The sequence below is a fragment of the Mustela nivalis genome (assembly GCF_964662115.1).
Source record: "Mustela nivalis genome assembly, chromosome: 1".
In the NCBI taxonomy this organism is placed as follows: Eukaryota; Metazoa; Chordata; class Mammalia; order Carnivora; family Mustelidae; genus Mustela; species Mustela nivalis.
In genome coordinates, this window is record NC_139020.1 from 54,928,945 (window position 1) to 54,952,784 (window position 23,840).

Here is a 23,840-nt window from a genome sequence, read left to right on the forward strand (position 1 = left end):
AGAGTGCCTGGGTAACTCAGTCAGTTGAGCACCCAACTCTTAGTTCTGGCTCAGGTCATGATCTCAGGGTCCTGGGATTAAGTCCCTCACATGGGGTCTGCTTGATGATTCTCTCTCTTCCTCTACCTCTGTCCCTCCCCCGGCTTGTGTACACACACACACACACACACACACACACTCTCTCTCTCTCTCTCTCTCAGATAAATAAATAAATCTTTTTTTTTTTTTTTTTAAGGGCTTGGTATTTAAGTAAGATGGGAGCTATTGATGAGTCTAGAGTGAGAAGACATGAACTGACCCATGAAAGTATCACCACTGGCTATTCTGTGCAGAACTATCAGTAATAAGGCAAGGGTGAAGATAGGGAAACCAATAAAGAAGCTACTGCAATAATCTGGTAAGAAACAAAGGCTCAAGCTAGATGGTAGCCCTGGACATGGTCTTGGTGTGTAAGTAGTGATGAGTTTTATATATATGTAAAGGTAGACACAGCAAGGCAGAGACAAAGGAGTTCAGATGATGCTAAGAGTCAGGGCAACTGAGAGAATCCAGCTGAGAAGTGAAGAGCTGGTAGCAGGGGCAGAGTGAGGTGAAGAGTTCAATTCTACACATGTTGGGTTTGGGATGATAACCTAGGAAACGGGCAGAGAAAAGATTCAAGAATGGATCCCACCATCCCAACAGCAGTTAGAAGTGGGAAAGATGAGAACACTCCAGCAAAGACTCTGAGAAGGAGCCACTGGGGAGACTGGATGACATCACGTGCATCGCTTTCTTACATGTATTTTCCAATAAATAAGCATTCCTAGCTTTCTTAATGAAAACAGTTCCTCACAAAACTATTTCAAAGGGTGGAAAAAGGAAAAGAAAGACAAAATCCACAAAATAAAGCAACAAATAAGATGTCACAAAAGCGTATTTTAATATGTTAATATAGAAGAAGTTTACACAACCCACAGGTCCTTTACTTGATTCTCATCTGTGCTCAAGTGCTCTCTTCCTGAGGAGATTTTCTGCCGCTCTATCTACAAGAACCCCCAACCCCTATTATTCTTTATTCTTCTGCTCTGCTTTATTTTTTCCATGATGACTTCATGTGTATTTGTCTGTTTTTATCTCCCACATTAGGCAGTCAAGACAGGGATGATATGGTCTCTGATATATCCCCAGCACCAGAATAGTGCCAGTACTGTGCACTAACCTCAAAAATAACTTGATGAACAATTTAAAAAAAAAAAAACCAAGCAACCCAATTCAAGAATGAACAAACTACTTGCTATTGATATTTTCCCAGAGAAGATATATAAATGGCCGATACATACATAAAAAAATACTCAACATCACTGATCACTAGGAAATGCGAACCAAAATGACAACGAGGTACTACCTTAAACCCATTAGGATGGCTACTATAAAAATTGTTTAATAGGAAAAAATAAATGTTGATGAGTATATGGAGAAACTAATATCATTATGCATTGCTGGTGGGAATGTAAAATGATGCAGCCACTATGGCAAATAGTATGGTACAATTCCTCAAAAAAAAAAATTGAACATACAGTCACCATTTAATCCAGCAAGTCCATCTCTGGGCACGTATAAAAGAACTGAGTGTGGTACTTGAACAGATATTTAAACATCAATGTTCACAACAGGGATAATCACAGTAATGAAAGGTAGAAGCAACACAAGTGTCCATAAGTAGATAAATAAAATGTGAACTATACATACAGGAATATTATTCAGCTTTAGAAAGGAATGGAATTCTGACACACCCTATAACATGGATGAATCTTGAAGACATTATGCTAAGTGAAATAAGCCAGACATAGAAAGACAAATACTTACATGAAATACCTAGAGTAGGCAAATTCATAGAGACAAAAAGCAGAATAATGGTTGAGAGGGGTGAGTTAAAGGAAGTAATAGGGAGTTATTAATAGGGACGGAGTTTCAGCTTAGGATAATGAAAAGGTTCTAGAGATGAATACTGGTGATGTTTGCACAACACTGTGAATGTACTTAATATAACTGAACTATACACTTAAAAACACTTAAAATGGTAACATATGTGTGTGTGTGTGTATGTGTATGTATGTATGTATGTATATATATAAACATATGTATACGTATATATATGTACAACATACATATATGTGTATATATATTTTTACAACTGAAAATATAAAATTTTTAAAAATCATTAAATTAAAATTAAAATTTAATTAAATTAAAAATTAAAATTTAATTAAATTAAAATTATTTGTTGAAAGATTTGAATGAATGGGTTTCCTCCTTGTGTTTTAGTAGCTAGGAATTTTAACATTGAATGAAATAATTATAATAACTATACTTTCTTCTTTTTATAATTGTGATTTTCTATTTTAATGTTCATTTTAGACAGATCATTTATTGTAAGAGGACTCAAATCTTCTAGTAAGCAGGCAAGACTATAGATTTTTTCATGTGAATAAAAAACAAAGGCAGGTGAAGCTGTTGTGGTCTCAACCCAATGGAAACCCTTCCCTTGGAATTCTAAAGATCTTTGTCCACACCTCCATTATGTCACTTAATATATCTTCTGGTAATTTGTTCCTTTCTCTGCTTTTCTCAGCAGGCTATGTGCTGACAGCAAGTCTCTCTCCTCATCATCAAGCCTATCTTACCCACGTTTGGCAAATTTACTGGCACTGTCAATAATTAAGGAATGCTTCTCATTCTGAGATACAAGAATTATATATCAGAATGGTGGTTCAGAGAGTAATTTTGAGAAGCTGCCATCAAGGGAGGTTGCTGATCAGTTTCATCATTTTCAAAAACCAAGAGGGGAGGTAACTGCAAGGAAAGGGGAGCAAGCCTGGGGTCCGGGAACTGAAGAATCTGTGCCATAGCCTCAGAGTAATTCTTACTTTCCGTGCCATCTGCCTCCACTCGCTCTTCTCTGGGATTTTGTTTAAATTTCACGTTTCCAAAGTGCATGATGGTTCCAATGAGTTTATAGGATCCATGCTTCTCATCAGGAAGAAAGCCCAAGATGTCCATGGCCTGCTGTAAAAAGAGAAACAGATGGCCATGTCTTCATTTGCCTAATGGCTGCAGTCAGCACCTCACCCCCGCTGTGTGTCACACCTCCCTACACTCCACGGGCTGTCAGAGGGAATGAAACAGATCGCCACAGCCCGGAGGTGTGACAGCTCTGTTCAAGGCAATGCAAATCGGCCCTGTTGGCACTTGGTCACCCGCAGTCTGCTTATCCCTTTAAACGAGAATTAGGAAGGCTTGTTTAACTTCTAGTAGTTTTAGAACTTTCCTTGGATGGCCTGCTTCCCTCTGCCTTCCAGACATTGATCATTAGCTGGATCTATGAGGTAAATTCTTTTGCCTTTCATAGTTATGGCAGGAAGTAGCACCAATATCGGATGGGTTGCATATCTGGGGGGCTCCCATATACCCCCCCACACACTTTATTCAAAGACTGGCAGAGGAAGTGTTTCAGAAAAGAAAAACACCATGGCACAGAAGAACCACACCCTGAGAAGCCGCTGCGCCTGACGGGATGTGTGTTCTCACACACTCCCAGAGGGTAGACGTCGGCGCAATCTTTCTAGTGGTTAATTTAGCATATGTATCAGGAGACTATAAAAAATTCATAATCCTTGCCTAGTAATTTCACTCTGGGGAATGTAGCATAAGGAGAATCTAATATACGGGAAAAGCATTTACCTACAAAGATATTTACCACAGTAGAAAACAAAACAAAATCTTTGAGTCTAACCATAGGAGAATGGCTAACTACAGTGACTACATTACAGGACAAATGTCTGGTAAAATATTAAGTATTCATTTAAGTGTTTATGAAGAGTTTGTAATAACACTGAAAATGCTTATATTATAAGATTAATCAAAAAAGCAAACTGTATACAGAATACTAAATGCAGTGTGATTATGATCTTTTTATTAAAAAAAAAAAACACAAAACATCAAACCAACTATATAGTAGCAACCCAAATAGGAAGAAAAAAGAACAAAGACTATAAAGACCTATACCAAATAAAAACAGTGGTTGCCCTTGAGTTGAAACATCTTCCTATCTTTCCAGACGTTCTAAAGTTACCAAACTCACAATGTACACTTTTTCAGTAAGTAAGTAAACTCGGAACGGACACAGACCCAGAGGAGCAACTTGTACCCTCCACCCCTGAAAGAAGGAAAGTGACTTCTCCAGGACCCTTAAGAGGAAGGATCTGAAATGTTGCCGTTTCTCACTGTCATGCCCAAACTTTGCTCTGGTAATTAACGAGCCTTACATCAGTGGCCAGTAGTTCTTCAGCATTATCCCGGCTGTCCACAGCAATGACTCCACGAGAGCAAAAGGGAAAGTCAGAGGGATTTTCAGACACCAGGAGCATGTCTGCAGTGGGAAAACCTTCAGTTAAACAGTTAAAGAAATCTGCAAGGCTTTAGGAAATAATTGACCGATATTCACAGTTTACTCTTACAGCTGATAGCGCACTTGTAAACAAGCCAAAATGAAATCCATATTCTACAGCCAAACCTCTGCAATCAAATTTTGCCCTCTATTAACTTGTCAGTCATGTGTTAATGCCTCCCAAGAGAAGACCACGCAGACCAAATTCTAACAGAGTCACTCACAACAGCTTGAATGGGTGTGAATAAAACAGATAATGCATGTTGGCAAAACTTTGAGAACAGGAATTTGGCCTAGATACACGGTTGAGGGCAGAGGACAAAAAATGTTTTGTAAAATCATACATATAGCAGGACTGAGTTTCAAAGTCTAGGAAGTGGGCACACCCTGGGGTTGAGCGCCCCGGGAACACTAGCAATGTATCCTGTCATATCACGTCCTCCCTATTAGCGAGGCTGAGGCTGTCTTTCAAGAAATCCATAAATCAGCGTCCGTGTTCAGTACTGCGCCCGATGTGTCTGAGGCTCCTGACATGATTCACTTAGTCAGGAAACATAATGCAGGCGGAAGCTAAGGCAGGCTGTCAGCAAGGGACATTAGCCAAATCCCGTTAACCGCTTAATGCCTCACACTGGCTCCCTGGGAAGTTTCTTTGAGCCCATTTGATTTTTCTATTTATCACTCAGTGAAGTGAAGCTGCTATCCTCGACCCTGGATCTCAGAAATAGCACACTTCCCCAGTGTTCGCAGCAGCTCTGTTTGGAAACAACCCGAGTGTCCATCAAGAGTTAACAAACTCCTGTGTGACCGTACAACAGATTATTAGTCAGCAAACAAAGGACTGAACTGTGGACATATGCTAGAGGATGGAAGAATCTCCAAATAATGAGGCAGAGTGAAATAAGCCAGACAAAAAAGAGTATACACTGTGTGATTCCAACTTATAAAATTCGAGAAAATGCAGTCATCTCTGTAGTGACAGGAAGCATGTTAGTGGTTGCCAAGGGGCTGGGTGGGGAGGGGAAGCCTCAGAGGAGTGAGAAAGGGCAGAGGCGGAGTTACAAAAGAACACGAGAAAACTTTTGAACAGATCCCTGCGTTAACTTGATGGCGGTAATGGTCTCCCACATATGTCAGCATTTACATTTATATCGACAACACTTCAATGAGGCTGTTTTATAAAAGTTAAAAAGTAAAAAGAAATCGGGCTAGCCCAAAGGAGATCAAGCTGAAGGTAAGTACTAGATATACAGCATATATATTTAATAGAAATATAATCCTCAAAGCCTTATTTGAATGAGGATTTAAATGTCCCTGAAATGTTCATAATTCCCAAGAATCTCTTTGTGTTCTTTCTCATGCCTCACTTTTATCAAGAAACACTTGTTGAGCTCTAGCAATGTGCCAGGCATTAGAGTAAGTCTTAGAGATACATCAGTGGGGTGGGGAAATATCTTGTCCCCATGAAGCTTCTATTCTAACAGCAGGAGACAGAAATTTTAAAAATAAATAAAATGCATGAAAAGACATGAAATGTACAATGTTAATAAGTGCCATGGAAAAAAATAGCAGGGAAAGGGGATAAATTGTATCAGCAATACAGGGGTACCTGGCCGGCTTAGTAAGTAGAGCCTATAGCTCTAGATCTCAGGGTTGTGAGTTCGAGCCCCATGTTGGGTGTAGAGTTTACTTAAAAATAAAATCTTAAAAACAAAAAAAGTGTTGGTGATACAGAGCTACAGTTTTCAATAGAGTGGTCAGGGAAAGCCTCTATATGGCGACATTTCAATAAAGACCTGCAAGAGTTGAGGGGGAAAATAAGTGAGGGAAAATGTTCCAGACAAAGAAAAACAAATGCAAAGGCCCTGAGGTAGAAGTTTTCCTGGCATTTTGAGTGGCTTAAGAGGCAAATTAAGGAAGTAAGTGGTAGTAGGTTATACGGTCAGAGAGGCATCAAGAGGATAGATCATAGCTCCTCACAGACCAGGGTGAGGATTTGCACATTTATGTCTATGTAAGATAGAAAGCTGTTGAAGGTTTTTGAGCAGAGGAATGACATAATCTGATTTTTTTTTAAAGGTTTTATTTATTTGACAGAGAGAGGATGATCATAAGTAGGCAGAGAGGCAGGCAGAGAGAGTGGGGGGGAGCAGGCTCCCTGCTGAGCAGAGAGCTCGATGCAGACCCTGAGATCATGACCTGAGCTGAAGGCAGAGGGTTAACCCACTGAGCCACCCAGGAGCCCCTGATTTTCTTTCTTTCCTTCTTTCTTTCTTTCTTTCTTTCTTTCTTTCTTTCTTTCTTTCTTTCTTTTTTTTTTTTTTTTGTAATTTACCATGGCTGCTGTCTTAAAGACAGAGAGAACAGGATGGAAGCAGAAATATCAGGTAGGAGACTGTTAAACAATCCACGAGAGAGGCACCTGGGTGGCTCAGTCAGTTAAGCATCTGCCTTCAGCTCAGGTCATAATCCCCTGGGGCCTGGGATTGAGACCCACATCAAGCCCCCTGCTCAGCGAGGAGCCTGCTTCTCCCTCTACCTGCTGCTACCCCTGCATGTGTGTTCACTTTCGCTCTCTATCAAATAAATAAGTAAAATCGTAAGAAAAAAAAAAAATCCAGGAGAGAGATGATGGTATTCAACCAGCATAGTAATAGGAGTAATGGTAAGGAAGTGCTCAGAGTGTGGCTTTTTAAAGTAGATGGAACAGGTGAGAATAAGCTGGGAGAAATAGATGAGTTCAAGAGCAGGTCTTAGGCACATTAAATTTGAGATGTTATAATGAATATGTGCTACAACATGGAACAATCTCAAAATAATTATGCTGAGTGGAATAAGTCAGACAGGAAGAGTATATACTGTAGAATTCCATCTTACAAATTTCTAGAAATTTTTTTCTTTTGAAGTGTTTTATTTTTGTGCAAACTAAAAGGAAATTGACACACTGAAATCACAAAAGACCTTGGGCATGCATATTAGCCTTGTTTAGAGTTCTTCTATGTGTCTCTCTTTTCCATAGGAATTCCCCTTAAACATTTAAAACCCATAGTTTTTATTGTATCTACAGCCTAAACCATAACAATCTATGATTCTGTCATTTTACATTGTGCAAAATCCTCAAAATATAGTGGTACCGTGGGGGGAAAAATCAGTCACAAGTAAATTTCATTGTGAGTCATTCATATAATTTGGTTCTTTTCCAAACCAAGTTGAGACATAGAGGAGTCAGTTAGCTAGGAGTCTGGAATCCTGGAGAGACTCTGGACTTGTGATAGAACACTGGAAGTCATCGGATGGAAACAATCTTTAAAGCTACCCGTTGTTAAATGAGGTCACCATGAGACAGAGGCAAGGACTGAGCCCAGGGCACTCTAAAGATACACGGCCAGATGAAAGAGAAAGACCGACAGGGAAATACCGGAGATTTAGGGGAGAAACAAGGGAGGGTGGTGTGCTAGAAGCTAAGAGGAGAGATTCTCAAGGAGGAGGGAGTAATCAGTGGTGTCAAATACTGTCATGCCTTTCAAGGTCAAGAAATGCCTATATATTCTGCAAGGCTCATTCATGGCTTTACTGATGACTCTCAAATCTATATTTTCTGAGCTCCCGACCTAGAGCTCCAACTTCCCATTAGACGTTTCAGTGCAGATGGCCATAAGTAGCTCAAATCCAACATTACCAAAATTGAACCTATGATGTTTTTCCATGTCTGCCCTGAAGCTATGCCTCTTATGTGGTTCTATACGCTGGTGAATGTCACCACCTTACTCAGGCTACACTTGGGGGTGCCATGAAATCTTGTCTTCTCACATCTCAAAGATGGACATCATTAACATGTCTTTCAAATTATTAATCTTTTTTCTCTATAATAGTTATATGATATGAAGAGGGGGTAAAGATATAAAGATAACATGGTCCTTTCCCTCAAGGAGGCTACAGGAATCACACATCTAACTAGTGCAGGAAATGCTGGGTGTTTTTAGGATGAGAGGATGTTTCTGTTGGATGTTTTAGTTCATACCAAAATAAAACACAAACAAGCAAACAGAAAACCACACACACACACACACATACACCATACTACCTTCTAAAATTGTTTTTCCAAGAATTACAAGTTGGATCACTTTAAATTATAACCATTCATATCCTTTTCATTTTATGTCATTTTTGTCATCACTTCTCATTATCTCATTTTTGATCATTTTCATTCTGGTCATTTTAATGAAAGGTGCTATATTTGACATTTTTTGTATGTAGAATATAGGAAAATAGAAACCTAGAAATCCTCACTACTTGGCCAGTCCCAAATTAATGATCAGTTGAATTTAGAACATAGTTTCTAGTATTTCTGTTAGACTAAGCCACCTACCTTCTCAAACCTGTGTTTGTAACTATGATGGGAATCTCTTTCCTCCTTTGCCAACAGGAGGGTGTTGCTCCCATCCAAGCAGGCCCAACAATTGGACAAACACTATGGGAAACACAGCAGAAAATAATTGTCCAGTTTGCAGAGCTTGCCCCAGACCAGGAGGAGGAAAGAGTCAACATTCAGGAGGAGGCGGGAATAAGGCACCATGGAGGGCTCACATGCTACACACACACACACTCCTCCCGCCCCACCTCCCTGCTTTCAGACACAGCATTTCAAGAAGTCATAAAGGAAAAAAAAAAAAAAAAGAAGTCAAAAAGGACACTAATAGGCTTCTCCTTTATCTCACTAACCAGCAATATGGCTGATGCACTGACCTAACCATTCATGGCAGCAGCCGTAGTCAGTTTGAAGTGGTAGCTCTTAGAAACATACAGACCACACGCATGCATGTTTGAGGGACTCTGAAAGGCCTTTAGCTCAAGACCTCTTCCCCACTAGGTCTTATTAAAATTTATTTTCCAGGAAAAACGAATTTTAATTGTGTTAAGTCTTGAGGTCACCACAGAGTATCATGTAAACAGAGGTTCCTTTATTTAATTAATTTCATTTCTATCAGAGGAATGGCCCTGAGAGAATGTTAAAAAAAAAAAAAAAAGGCAAACAAATAGTGAATACATTTATGTGAGACACTCTGAGGGCCAGCAAGACTGTCTAGGTCAGATAAGGCCCACACAGAAGATTGTTGACCAGGCTGTGGGCATGTGGAGAACCGGGGGGAAGGAAGCTTGTCAGGAAGGCTGGGGACAGCATAAAGAGGAGGTGCAGGACGATGCTAAAGGTAAATTCAGTTGTTTCACAACTTCAAAAAATTCAGGTCTCAACCTTCATACAAGTTCATTTCTAGATCCCACTCTTCAGTAGGAGATGCAAAGAAGCCTTTAAGAATGAGTATTTCATCATTCAAGGATTTGTTTCCCATGTCTTCCTGACAGTGAATTTTACTTTCACCAGGGATGAGTGTTCTCTAAGACTCAGCTGAGTTCACTATGAAAAGAAGCAAAGCTGACACTGGACCAAAAAAAAAAAAAAAAAAAAAAAAAAAAAACCCAAACCCTTAAAATCACAAAGTCCTATAGCTAGTACCACTATGCCATATCAACCATCATTACCTGTTTCTCACACTGCCATGGACAGCTGAAGAGGTTGTACACTGCCCAACTCCACAAGAAAGAATCATTCACACAGTCTACAGTTTGAACAGCACTCTCTGGAGTCAGGCAGGGCACAATCTGCACACACACACCCCCCCCCCCCACACACACATCTTTTTCCTCCTAATAACCAGTGGGGAGAAAGGGAGTGAAGATAGGAGAACAGTTCAAGAGAAACCTATTGGGCCAGGGGAGTAAAACTTAATATGCTCCAGAATAGGAGGTGCAGACGATGACAGTTTCTTTCCCCAGAGGCCTTCAGACCCCTAGTAGACACACTGGATGCCCCTCTTGGCACCCCTATGCACTACTGGCATGTACCAAAGTGAGCCCCCAGGGCAGTAGGCAAAATGTCAAAATTCTAAGAGACAAGGTGGTGTTTTCTGACCCCTCACCCTAGAGTTCATACACCAGTTGAATAGTAGCAATGGGAACAATAAACAGAAAAAACTAGACAAAGAAGAGAAGAAAAATAGGAAGGTATATGCAGGACCAACCCATCCAGTTGACATTAAGAACAAGAATTTCAAGGAGCCGTATCCGAGGTTTCTGAGGAAGTGGGTTTTAGCCAAGCCTTGACCAAGGGTCAGTGTAAAGTGAGAGGTAAGGGGAGGAGCGATGTTCCAGACCATGTAGAGACTAGCTGGGAGCTGGCTCTGGGATAACACTTCACCCCATTCCTCAGCTCCTTCCGTGGGTGGCCTGCCTCCCGACTGATCTTCCATACATGGTTATTTTCTGATACTGACAAGCGCTTCTGTTTTTGGAAACGTGGACATAATCCATATGTTGCTAAGGTGTGTTCTCTTTAACAATCCTCAGGACACTCTGAAGCTCTCCTTTGGCAAACATGAATAAAAATAACTCAAATTCTAAAATGTCCCCAAGAATGGCCCATGGTGCCGAGAACAAATGAACTGACAATACCCAGTTTGGACCACCAGATGTCAGTCTTCGTGCAGGAATCAATCTCTGCAGCTCCCAAAGACTCTGCAAGATCAATGAATTCAAGATGAGCCTGCGTTTTCCACCGCAGACCAGAGCCTTCGGAGAGTTCTAGCTATAAATAGAGATGGTCCCCCAAATTTTACAGTCCCTGCTGGTACCCACATTGAACCCTATGTGTCAGATGGCTTGCATAGCAATCAGTGCTAAGAACATTAGATATGGCAGGGCTAAACAGAGGAAGATCCAGAAAAAAAAAAAAATCTGTTCCACGTTAGGTGGAGGGAAAGCAGGAGAACTGTGGCTGTGTTTGTATCACCAGCTGCACCTGTGCCAAAAATAATTGTCCAGTTTGCAGAGCTTGCCCCATTTGGTGAGGGCAATTTGAATTTGAAGACCATGCAGTCAAAACACCACTAAGGGTGTGACTAACATACTGAACCTAGCATAGGAGGCTGGGGGAAATCACTGCCCACTAATTTGCTCACCTGGATTCTTTTTTTTTTTTTTTTTTTTTTTCTCCACCTGGATCTTTGATCTCATCCCACAACCGCTCCTGTGCGAGCGTGTCCTTGTCCTCAGTGGTTTACTTCATATGTAAGACCTTTGCAATCCAATCAGATTCTCATTCTTCCCTTCCAATGACTTTCCATATTCTGCCTCAGGCTGCAAGGTGCTGCTTGATCTGGTCCTGCCCACCTCTCCCCTCCATTAATTTCTTCTTTCTGTCAATTACAATGGCCATTTTGTAATCTCAAGAATAAAACAAATTCATTGCTGCCTCTGGGCCCATTTTGTAATCTCAAGAATAAAACAAATGCATTGCTGCCTCGGGGCCTTTGCCCTCACTGTTCGAGCTTCCTGTAACTTTATTCCGAAAAATCTTGCCTGCTCACTTGCTTACTCTTTCAGGTGTCTGCAAAAATATTGCCTTCCCAGAGAGGTCTTGCTTGACCATTCTATCTAAAATAAAACCACCTGCTACCCTACCAAGCCCAAATTCACTGTTTTCTCACCCTATTTTTTTTTTTTTTTTTGGTAGACGTACCATTTGCTAAAATTATATATGTTTTCATTTACTTGTTTATTACTTATCTCCCATACTAGAATGTAAGCCCATGAGGGCAGGGACCTGTCTGTTTTATTTTTCAACCCCATGCTTAAAAAAGCAGTGCCTGGTACACACACAGCAGTCACACAATAAATATTGAGTGACTACAGGAAGTTCATACTCTTGTCCCACTAGTTACTTTTCTTTCTCTTCATGGTACTACCTTTAACCTGGTCAAATCATAAAACTTGGGAATATTTTGGCTCATCACTTCCTCATTCCTACATTCAGTCATTGCTAAGACTCATCTATTCTTCTATGAATCCATCCCCTTTCTCCCATTCCCAAAGACACGACCTTACACAATGCCTTGTGATCTTCTACTAGGACTGCTATAGTCCCTTCCCTCTAGGGAGGCCGCCCACCACATCAGCTTCATTGTCACTGCCCTCAGCAAATCATGACCTCCTATTACCCCAACCCTATAACAGATGTACATCACCCCCAACTCCTTGAGTTCAGAAACCATCAGGATAAAATCTCTACTATTCCTCTATGCAAATCCTTTCTTCCAGTCCACCTGATCTCTCTGCTCCCCGATCTTGTCCTGCCTTTTCCTGCCAATGTACCCACTGTTCCTCTCATAGGAAATACCCTCCACTCATTACTCTGGTTAAATCCTCTTCCCATCCTTCATATCCCAACCCCAAACCTCCCTTCTTTATAGAACTCCCACTTCTGGCCTTTTGTCTATACTGCCCATGTGGTTCTAATTTTCTAATCATTGAAGGCCTTAAATTACCTAAAGTTTTTACACACATTCTCTCTCTCTCTCTCTCTCTCACACACACACACACACATACACACTTTCATTTATACCTTCTAGGCATCCTGTCTACTTCCAAACATTACCAAATTGGGAAAACATTTACTCTCTAGCAATATAAAATTATAGAACACTTCAGGTGCCTGGGTGGCTCAGTGGGTTAAGTCTCTGCCTTCAGCTTAAGTCATGGTCTCAGGGTCCTGAGATCGAGCCCCGCATCAGGCTCTCTGCTGAGTAGAGAGCCTGCTTCCCCCACACCTCTGCCTGCCTCTATGCCTGTTTGTGATCTCTCTCTCTCTGTCAAATAAATAAATAAAATCTTTTTTAAAAAAATTATAGAACCCTGGTTTTATAATTGGTTTAATAATTATTTACCTTTTAGAATAAATAAACTGAGTTCTCAAGAGACTTACTAATCAACACTTTCCCAGGTCTGAGAATCTGACTTCTGTCTCTTGTTTTACAATGTCCCTCAGCTCCAGAATAACACACTTACCACGAAGGTCTTTTTCTCCAGACAGAATGTGATAGAATATGTGGTAGTTCTCTGGGCTGCTGGAAAATCACTTGGGATTTTTCAAGCAAATCTGCAGGATTAGAAAAGGATAAAGCTTCCTATTTAGGTATTGTTGCAAAACTTAGAAGAAAAGTAATCCAATAGTGCAGTGGCTACTTACAAATATCGATGTCTACAGAGGACAGCTTGCCTGTGGCACCAAAATGCATTCTGATGAATTTGCCCTGGGGGGTGGGGCATAAAACACAGTCTCCTATGGAAACATTCTGAACAGTTGCAACGACTTTCTTATACGCGTTACTACCAAAGTGACTAGTTCAAAGTTAAAAGAAAAATGCAGCATGGGCCTGAGATGGCATCAGTTAATGCCCGGAGGAAGCCAGAACGATCACCAGAACTGGCAGGGGCCCCGGATTCTAGTGTCAGACCTGCCGACTTCTAGCTGTGTGTTCTTATGTGTATTATTGAATCTCTCTGGCCCTCAGCGTTCTTACCTAAAAAATGAGACAAAGCAACATCTGTTCAGCATATTCTTTCATTTATTCAGTAAACATTCACTGAAAACCTACTACCATCCAGGAAACCTACTAGGACCTGGACATATCACATGAAAAAAAAAACAGGTGTGGTCCTACTCTTCTAGATTCTAGGTGTAAGCGGCTATTGAGATGGCATTAACAAAGGAACACAAAGGAACGTTTGGTGATCCTTAAATCCTAAAGAAAAGACAGCTGTGCAGGAGTTCAGTGAGTAAAAGGGGCAAAAAGACAAGAGCCCGAGAGTTAGGCCCCAGGCACCTTATCACTAAGTCCTACAGGCCACAGGAAGAAGTAGGGTTTAATATTATTTATGTGTTCTCAGAAGACAGTGGGAGATTTTATGCAAATGTGATCAGATTTCTGTTTTAAAGCACTGCTTTGGCATAAATAATAGATGGGGTTCCTTTCCTTTCTTTTCATGAAAAGCCATAAGACAGGATCTGTGGGACAGAAAGGCTGCCCAAGGAGATAGAGCCCCGATAGAGCCCGCGTCAGAAGCCAGGGGCGGCTAAGGAGGCAGTTGGGGCTGACAGGATGAGGAGGACGGTGCCGGGGATGACAGGCTGGTAAAGGTCACCCCTGCAAGGAAGTAGGTAGGGGAGGACCACAGCCACGCAAGGGAAGGAGCGTGGCGACAAACAGGGGGGTTGAACCATTAAGTTAGCAAATTTAGGGGAATGGGAACCATACACACAGACACTCGTGTGTAAGTACCCTCACAAGCAGGTGTAGGAACACGCAAGGCAGTGCAAAGGCCCTGGACTGAACCCAACCCCCAACCACCTCACCCTGAGGCTGTTATTTCATTGTGCCCAAAGATTCAAATGGGAAGCCTTCTGCAAATTTCCTTGTAAATTATAGAGTGGCTCCCTGCCACTCATTTTTGTCATAAAATGGCTTTGTGAAAGTAAGGTTTAAAATACAAATTCTTCCTCTATCCTGGGACTGCAGTTATCAAAAGCGATTTTTAAAAGTGTTTTCTTATCGCAAAAAAAAAAAAAAAAAAAATCCCCCAGTAGAAAATATGCAGAGGTAGGGGAGCCATAGGCAAGAGTAGAAACAATAATTGTATTAAGTGAATGAGGAAGTGCCTAGGAAATTATGAAGGGGAAAATACTTTCAAATCTGTAAAATATAATACAATATAAAGCATTATTAGAATGTGCTGGGTGAGCTTCTCTACCAGGAGTAGAAAGGAATTTGTAACTATTAAATATTGTTAATATTATTAATTATTAAATACTGTCTTCCTGAAATTGACCAAACAATAGAAGCTTCCCTGGTACATATTTATATATAGTTTTAATTTCTTAATAACAAAACTGGTCTCTTTCTTTTTCAAGCAGTCTAACAATGTTAGACCTCTTTGATGTCTGAGAAATTTTTTTATACCTATATGCTCAGACCTGAATTTTACCATTTACTTAAAAATTAGAGACTCTGATATACTGCTCAATCATGTTACTTACAAAACAAAAGGAGTTGTCATTTCTCAGGGTTTTAGCATTTCCAAATGCTTCCAAAATAGGATGCACTTGCTTGATTTGATCTTCTAAAGTCCCCTGAAATACAAGTAAGAGAAATACAGCAGATAAAGTTATCAGTAAAATTCTGTAATGTGGTAAGCCCTCCATCCCTAGATCTGACCCCATTCTTGCTTTGGATAAATAGTAGCCAAAGCTGTTTCCAAATTTTTTTATACAATGTTACTTCGGAATCAGAACGGAGAAAAATAGATGACTGAAAAACTGTCTTAACATACAATGCCCCTGTGAATATATGTGGGAGCTCATTTACTTGCAATGCTTCTCTTTTGGTTGGAATTGGCCTAAGTGGGAAAAGGAACTAAATATCTACCATCAATCAATCAATCAATCCCATAGCCTATTTCCAAAAAGACTTCATGCCTTATATTTTCCCCATTGTTTATCTCCCTCTCATCCCACCTAATTCTTATACCTGGAAATTTATCCTAAGATAATACAGCAGATTCTTGGCATTATTAAATTATATTTTTCCTTGTTATGATTCCTAAGTAATCCAGTGGTCCGTGCCAAGCAGGGAATCAGTGATGGTATTCATTTTGAATTTGAATTGTGTGTGTTCAGCAGGTCACCTCCACAGAGTAAGTCTGAATGAGCACTCAGCATCCCCATTGCATGTTGTTTTCCACTCAACCTCAAAGATCCATTTCATGGAAGGGATTACTTAGAATATAGTATTCAAGAATTTATAAACTTAGGGGCACTTGTGTGGCTCAGTTGGTTAAGTGTCCCACTCTTGATTTTAGCTCGGGTGGTAAGATTGAGCCCTGCTTCCTCTCTCTCCCTCTCCTTCTCATGTGCACACACACTCTCTTGCTCTAAAAAAAAAAAAAAAAAAAAAAAAGAAGAGAAAAAAAAGTCTATATTTAAAACTACAAATATTTCATCCCTTCTACATCATATGGGTCTACTATAAATAGGTAAAAGGGCTAAAGGAGCAAAGTTTCTCATGTATTATATTACATATTGTGTCATGTATTATCATAAAGCTCAATGGCTAGAACAAACACACACTGAACAACCTAAAATGCACACAGAAATGAAGTAATATCTAGTGAATAATAGAGTTCAATGATACCTAAAGGAATCAATCAAATTCAGGAATGTGGTGGTTGGGAAACTTTTCATGGTTTGAAAATTGGACCAGGTTGCTATTTTGATACACTTCTTGGCAAAAACAGCAGGGAGCATCCAGGATTGAATTTAAAAAAGCAAAATAACAATGCCAGACATAGAAAGATAAGAGGCTCTAACAGCTCAATAACTCATTGATTTTGAATCTCACTCAGCATTATCTAATTTTATTTTTGCATACCAATTCTCATGGTCTAGTTACTCTCAAATTATTATAAAACCCATCAACCTGTTAATGAAGCTAAACAAAGTAAGCTAAATTAAAAATCACCAAAGATAAAAGTAATTAAATAGAGAGGGAAGATAAGTAGAACCTGGAATGTGATTAACATTGAGGTAATGTGCATCAGGTGTTTGGGATTTGATCCAGGAGTTAGTGGTAAAGGAAGGAGACTTCTACTGGTACTTATCTGTGGAAGTCTGACATCTCACAGTAGCTAAAGGGATTCAGAAATATCAAAACTGGCCATTCAGGGCATCGATGACTCTAGCCTTTAGGGAAGATGGCTTGGATCTTAAGTGTAATTCTCAGAGGGTACAATCAACAAAGATCAGCCTAAATAGCCCTTGAAGCAAATCTGAAACAAATTAGGTGATTTCATGTTTGGGGGTTATTGGTTTGAAGCACCTGGTGATCCTCTCAAGAGGCAAAGATGGGGGAAAAAACCCTTTTCTATCATTTTCTAATTGCTTTATGGCTCTTGTCTCCTCTTTTCTCCCACAAAAGTGGTCAAGGCAGAGCCTCCATGATCAGGATAAGACTACCTCACCTTTCCTGCCAAGATATATGAGCACATACCAGCTTTTCCCTAGATTCACCCATGGTTGCTATGGTGGCAAAATACTGGATATTATGTTTGGTGCTCACAGTCTTTCCAGCACCAGATTCTCCTCTGTGATGAGAAATTCAATGATACAGTTAACTGGTTTGGATTATAAATATAGTGAAAAGTGAAATCATTTTAACCATATAGGCTAAGACAAGAAGGAAAAAATTTATGGAAAAATGGAACTGGAGAGGAAACTCGACGAAAGAGATGTAGATATTTAATCAATTGGGAGAAGGGGAAGGACTATCTCAGGCTGGAGAAACAGCATGAACAAACATCAAAACCCAGCACAGAAAGATTAAAGATTTTATAAAAACTGGAAGCCTGTTCTTCAGGTCTGGTTAACAAAAAAACTGAGGAGCTTCTCTATTAATTAAAGACAGGTCTCCTCTTTACCAGCTGTTGCAGGGATTTTCACATATTAAGGCTACCACATGGCTAGGTCCAACCTTCTCCCTGAGAAGAGGGCTTACCAATCAATCTGCCAGGCAGCTGGGTTTTAGGGTTCCCTTTTACCTTTGATAACCAGTTAACTTTGTGATGTGGGAAGAATGCAGTGGTGCTAGCCTTATCACCCAAAGCATCATAGGATCAAGGCCTGCCTTTATCTCCATGAAACTCCAGGAAATAGTCAATCATCTCTGCAAGGCCTAAACACTTACCTATCCTTCTAGCTCTAAGATTCTGAGACTATTTTTCTTCTTGAGATGATTAAAGCCAATGGAGAGCTCAACACATGAGGTGACAACACCATTGTTTAGGAAGACCAAGAACTTTAGCATTTCATTGCCTTTAGAATCTTAGCCTCCCCTCCCCTTCCCCTGTCACCATGCTGATCGTTCATCTGGTCAACCAGTGCTCTTCACATCAAAAGTAGATACAATACAATATCACTGGTCTTTACCCTCCTTTTCTGCTCCAAGTGTCACCATCTTTTAGTTCCTACTACTTAAGGTACCTTGGTCTGCTCCAATCTGGCAGGAGGTTATTTGTTCCCTGGTCATACCCATTGAACTTTCTGGCTCTCTGCCCAATTAGCCAGTCCACAGACCTTTGAAAACGATTATTTCGACAGGGAGTTCTCCATCAAGAAGGTGACTAAGATCACTTTGTGCACTATGAGTTCTAAAAGATCTACTAAGATGGTGGGGGCAACCTACCTAATACCATATCTGGAATAATCACTGACTAAATTGTTATGACAATCTCCTGAGTATCTTATTCTTGCCTAGAATGTATTCTGTATCTAAAGAGCAAACAATTCAAAGATAGTGAATTTATGTTTTATTCCCAGTGAAATGTAGATTTGTTTCCATTGAAACTCTCACCGCTAGCCAGAAAGAGGTGGCAAGGCAAACACTTATGTCAAAAGTACAGACTGATTCTCCTGATCTACAAAAGAAAAGAAAATGTCAGAACATTCTTCTGCCAGAGCTTCTACGTATTGGCAAACTTATTCAAAATTTCCTTGGTTGCAGTTTGAAGTCAGACACAAGGAAAAGGATTTGCTCTCAGTTGGATAAAAAAAATACCATTTAAAGAGTACAGAGTAAAAAGAGATTATTTTCCCCTTGCCCCTATGAATGTCACTCATAAGAACATATAAATCTCAGGCCTATTTTCCTTGCTCCAAATACAAATGATAACTGACTAATGGTTGACATTTTTGCCATTTTAAGCCTTTTAAGAAGCATGGTGTTACAATAGCTACAGAGAAACTTCTTTGTGCCAGAAACTCTAGCAGGCGCTTGATGTAATAAAAGCTGCCATCTACAGGGGGCTTACTCTGGGCCAGCCACTGGGCTGAGCACTTTCAATGCATTATCTCACTTAATTTGACGTGTGAGCTAATCATCTCCAGAACCCTAGGAGGCAGGCTCTATTTTGCCCATGTTTTATCCCAAAGAAATGGAGGCTTCAAGTGATTAGGTAACTGTAAAGGCCACGCTCTGCTCACAATGCCTTCCTGCCTCTTAGTGACACGGAGAAGAAAGTAGATCAGATATTTTTACCTTTCATTTTGTAGGGCAGCCACTTACTGTGAAGCATATCCTGAAAGGCATTATCGGCCACAGCGAAGATGTGAGGGGGAGCTTCTGATCGCATCTTCTCTTTGTAGGCAGCCACGACTTCTTTCTGATACACTGGGAGCCACTTGTAAGGGTTTATGCTCACACAGAAGAGACCTGAATATGTCTGAGGAAAAATCAGAGGAGATTTCAGAAAACAGGTTAGAAATACTTCCAGGTCTGTCAGCTCTCTCACTGCCAGATAACATTTGCTGAAATATTTACTCATAAAGGAGCTAAAAAGAGGAGAGCTTTCAGATTCTCACAGAGAGGGGACTATAACGGGAAGAGACAGAACCAGGTTAGAGGAGCCGCGGGGCCCGGGGTTACCTCTCCCCGGGGAGACCCGCTAACTACTAACATGTCTGACACACACACCTTTTGAAGACAGGGAGGACGCCAACAGCAGGCTGGGGAGTCATCGGGCATTTGAGGCCAGAAGGTGGCTTGTGTTTCAGCAAGATTAGGAACCCGACTTCTAAGGCAATAGCTCATTTGGGTCATTCAGTCACTGTAATGGTTGAATTGTGGCTCCCCCAAAAAGACACGTTCAGGTTCTAATCCCCGAAACCTGTGAATGCAAACTTTTTTGGGAAAAGGATCTTTGCAAGTATAATTAAGTTAAGGATCTCAAGATGATATGTGGGTGGACCTTAAATCCAATGGCTGGTGTCTTTATAAGACACACAGAGAGGAGAAAATATGGACACCCAGAAGGGAAAGGGATGTGAAGGCAGAGGCAGAGACTGGAGCGGTACAACCACGAGGAATGCCAGCAGCCACTAGAAGCTGCGAGGGGTAAGGATTCTCCACTACGGACTCCAGAAGGAGTATGACCCTGCTGATTTGATTTGATTTTAGATTTCTGGCTTCTAGAACTGTGATTGAATAAACTTCTCTTGTTAAGCCAACTGGTTTGTGGGAATTTTGTTACAGCATCCAAGGGAAACTAATATAATCATATAAATCAGAGTGCCAAGGGGCAAGTTGGCTACATGTCGTGGCTTCGATAGCAATGCAGCCCAAATGCTACCATTTTGGCCCAATCTACTGAGGGCTGCTGCTGAATAGTATCTGAGTAAATCAAAGAATCTAAGCAAACATCACCAGTGTAATGGTGATGAAAACAGTAACTCCTTCTCCAGAGCATGAACAGGGTGATAGGCACTGCACTGACTTCTTTACATTCTCTGATTTCATCCTCCAAGCTGCCTTGGAGAGCCAAGCCATCTTACCTCACTTTACAGATAAGGTGATTGCAGAAAATTAACAACTAATCAGGGACAAAACTAGCATTTGGACACCGATCTATCAGCCTCCAAACCTTTACTTTAGCTTGACAACTTAGGGGCGGGCTATGGATGTTGACAAAATAAAAGTGGGGGGAGTGGCTCCTGGGTGGCTCAGTGGGTTAAAGCCTCTGCCTTCGGCTCAGGTCATGATCCCAGGGTTGTGGGATTGAGCCCCACCTCGGGCTCTCTGCTCAGCAGGGAGCCTGATTCCCTTCCCCTCTCTCTGCCTGCCTCTCTGCCTACTTGTGATCTCTCTCTGTCAAATAAATAAAAACAAAACAAAAACAAAAACAAAGAAAAAATAAATAAAATTGGGGGAAATGTTAAGGCAAGGTCCCTTCTTGGTGGGCATTCCTCAAGGACTATCCCCACGTGAGTCTGCTTAGATTCCAAGAAAGCTATCATCGGAGAGAGGGCTGAGACATTGCCAGTGTGAGTGCCAGCATGCTCCCTCAGCAGTAAAGCCTATGCACATACACAGATCATCCAATGGTCATGGCGCCGCTTCAGGGTGTGCAGCACGGATGCCTCATTGAGATGAGTCAGCACTGCTAGGTCTTCAATCATTTCAAACTATGGGGGATTCATCTGCTGGATTTCGTCCTCCTTGACACTCAGACTCTGCAGAGAGGAGATAAATAGCATATGTGTTCCCTTATTTTATGTTCCTGCATTTTGTCATGCACTGGAAAGACTCTTCAAAGATTCAAGAAAAGGAGGCCTCGTGAGAGGATGGGGCCAGAAGTTTAACCAATCCTAATGAAACAGACAGGTGTTTCCCCTGCCCATGATCGCACCTTGCCTGAAGATGAAATTTTAAAACGTTTTTCTTGAATCAAAATGTTCTGCCTTGCAGAGCTCTAGTCCTGAGGCTCCTCACTGACCCTGGTTGCCTCTGAGGGCACACATACCATATGGTATACGGTTTGGCATCTCTCTTGCTGCTTAGGAGGTTTAGAAGAAGGAATATGGAGTGAAGGATCAAGGAGGCAGATAAATCCTTCCAGACTTTTTTCCAGACCTACCCTCTTCCTCAATCCTTCTCCAACTCCCTTAGCTCATTTTAAAAAATCCTTTACCATGTAAACAACCCATACTGTCTTGACACAAGCTTTTGTGTATATTTCAATAATTAACAATGTCAGACTATTTCTTAGTTTGATTATAAACACCTGAAGGAGTTTGGATGGGGTTTTCTTTTATAGTTACTAAAGCATCTATCATAATGTGATGGACATGGTAGGTACTCAATAAATATTGATCTCTTGATTAATATGGATGCATTGCTACCAAATAGTTGTTTAGTTATTCTCCAAGTTTCCTCACACCTTCTCCTTGTTTACTAAACATCGGTATCAACTGATGGCTCCATTTCATCCCAGTTCATGATGACTTCTTCCAAAACTCTCACATTATCTATGTTTTGTTTTATTTATTTATTCTTAAGATTTTATTTATTTATTTGACAGACAGAGACCACAAGTAGGCAGAGAGGTGGGGGTAGGGAGCAGGCGGCAAGCAGGCTCCCCGCCAAGCAAAGAACCCAATGTGGGGCTCGATCCCAGAACCCTGGGATCTTGACCTGAGCCAAAGGCAGAGGTTTTAACCCACTGAGCCACCCAGGTGCCCCTTATTTATTTATTTTGAGAGAGAGTGAGTGGGGGCAGAGGGAGAGGGAGAATCCCAAGCAGGCTTCACAGTCAGCACAGAACTTGTGGCAGGACTCAAGCTCACAACCCTGAGATCGTGACCTGAGCTGAAATGGAGAGTCAGATGCTTAACCAACTGAGCCGCCCAGGTGTCCCCACATTCTCCATATTCTTGATCACATTCCTGCGCACAATCTACTTTATCATTGCTCCAATGGTAGTCAGTTTTCTTTGGAGTCCCTTTAATTTCCACATGTCAAGGACTCCTTTTATATAGAACTTAATCGGGTCTCTTCTGTCTTTAAATACCTCCCTTTCGCTTTGATTCTGTTTTTCTCTCTTCTTTCATTGCCTACTTTCTTCCATAAGTATTACTCTATGCCCACTGGCTTCATGGTCTCTGTTAACATTTCAAAGACTGTTCTGGTGGTGATTGAAAGTGTTGTTACTTCTAAGGTCAGGAGGAGGAAGCCCGGAGCTGGGGAGTTACAGGGTGAGGCGAAGGAGTGGGACCATCATTACATAGTGGAAGGACAAACAGAACAAAGCAAACCCCTTCAGATTCTTCTTTCTGCATCATTATATTATGGCTTTCATGCTTTTCTTCTATGATTCTAGACCATAAGTCTAGCCATAAGATATTAATAAATTACCTTAAATACTGATGGAAAGACAGCAGTTTTGGAACATGGGCTTAGATAAGAAAGCCTCTCATTTGGAGACCTGATAAAATAGGGTTGGATTCCATCAAGAAAGTGAAAAGATGGAACACCTGGGTGACTCAGTCAATGAGGCATTGACCTTCAACTCAAGTCATGATCTCAGGGTCCTGGGATTGAGCCCCACATGTCAGGCTCCCTGCCCTGCTTCTCCCTCTCCTCTTGACCCTGGCTCCTGCTCACTCTCTAGCATGCACTCTACCTCTCTCTCTTTCAAATAAATTAAATCTTAAAAAAAAAAAAAAGTGAAAAGACACAGAGAAAATCTTCGCAAATCATATATCTGATGAGGGACTTGTATCCAGAATATATAAAGAACTTTTAAAATACAACAAATAAACCAATAAGCCAATTAAAAAATGCATAAAGGGTTTGATTAGACATTTCTCTAAAGATACACAAATGGTCAGTAAGCATGTGAAAAGATGCACGATATCATTCGTTAGGGAAATACAAATAAAAATCACATTAAAAAGCACTTTAGGGGCACCTGGGTGGCTCAGCCGGTTAAAGCCTCTGCCTTCGGCTGGGGTCATAATCCCAGGGTCCTGAGATCAAGCTCCACATCAGGCTCTCTGCTCCACAGGAAGCCTGCTTCCTCCTCTCTCTCTCTGCCTGCCTCTCTGCCTACTTGGGATCTCTAAATGTCAAATAAATAAACAAAATCTTTTTAAAAAATAAAATAAAATACCACTGGGTGGCTCAGTCATTTA

At 40.9% G+C, this 23,840-nt stretch overlaps 1 protein-coding gene across 1 annotated transcript in view; it reads right to left on the reverse strand.

Moving 5' to 3' along the window:
* Nucleotides 1–23,840, reverse strand: part of MYH15 (myosin heavy chain 15) — a gene marked incomplete at its 5' end in the record, with an annotated part of 154,815 nt that overhangs the window by 123,218 nt on the left and 7,757 nt on the right. The window contains 10 exon segments of the mRNA XM_082719582.1: nucleotides 2,910–3,048; nucleotides 4,308–4,411; nucleotides 13,331–13,383; nucleotides 13,385–13,421; nucleotides 13,512–13,575; nucleotides 15,360–15,452; nucleotides 17,368–17,461; nucleotides 19,434–19,594; nucleotides 21,237–21,332; nucleotides 21,336–21,380. Coding sequence (XP_082575708.1) covers nucleotides 2,910–3,048; nucleotides 4,308–4,411; nucleotides 13,331–13,383; nucleotides 13,385–13,421; nucleotides 13,512–13,575; nucleotides 15,360–15,452; nucleotides 17,368–17,461; nucleotides 19,434–19,594; nucleotides 21,237–21,332; nucleotides 21,336–21,380 — 886 coding nt within the window.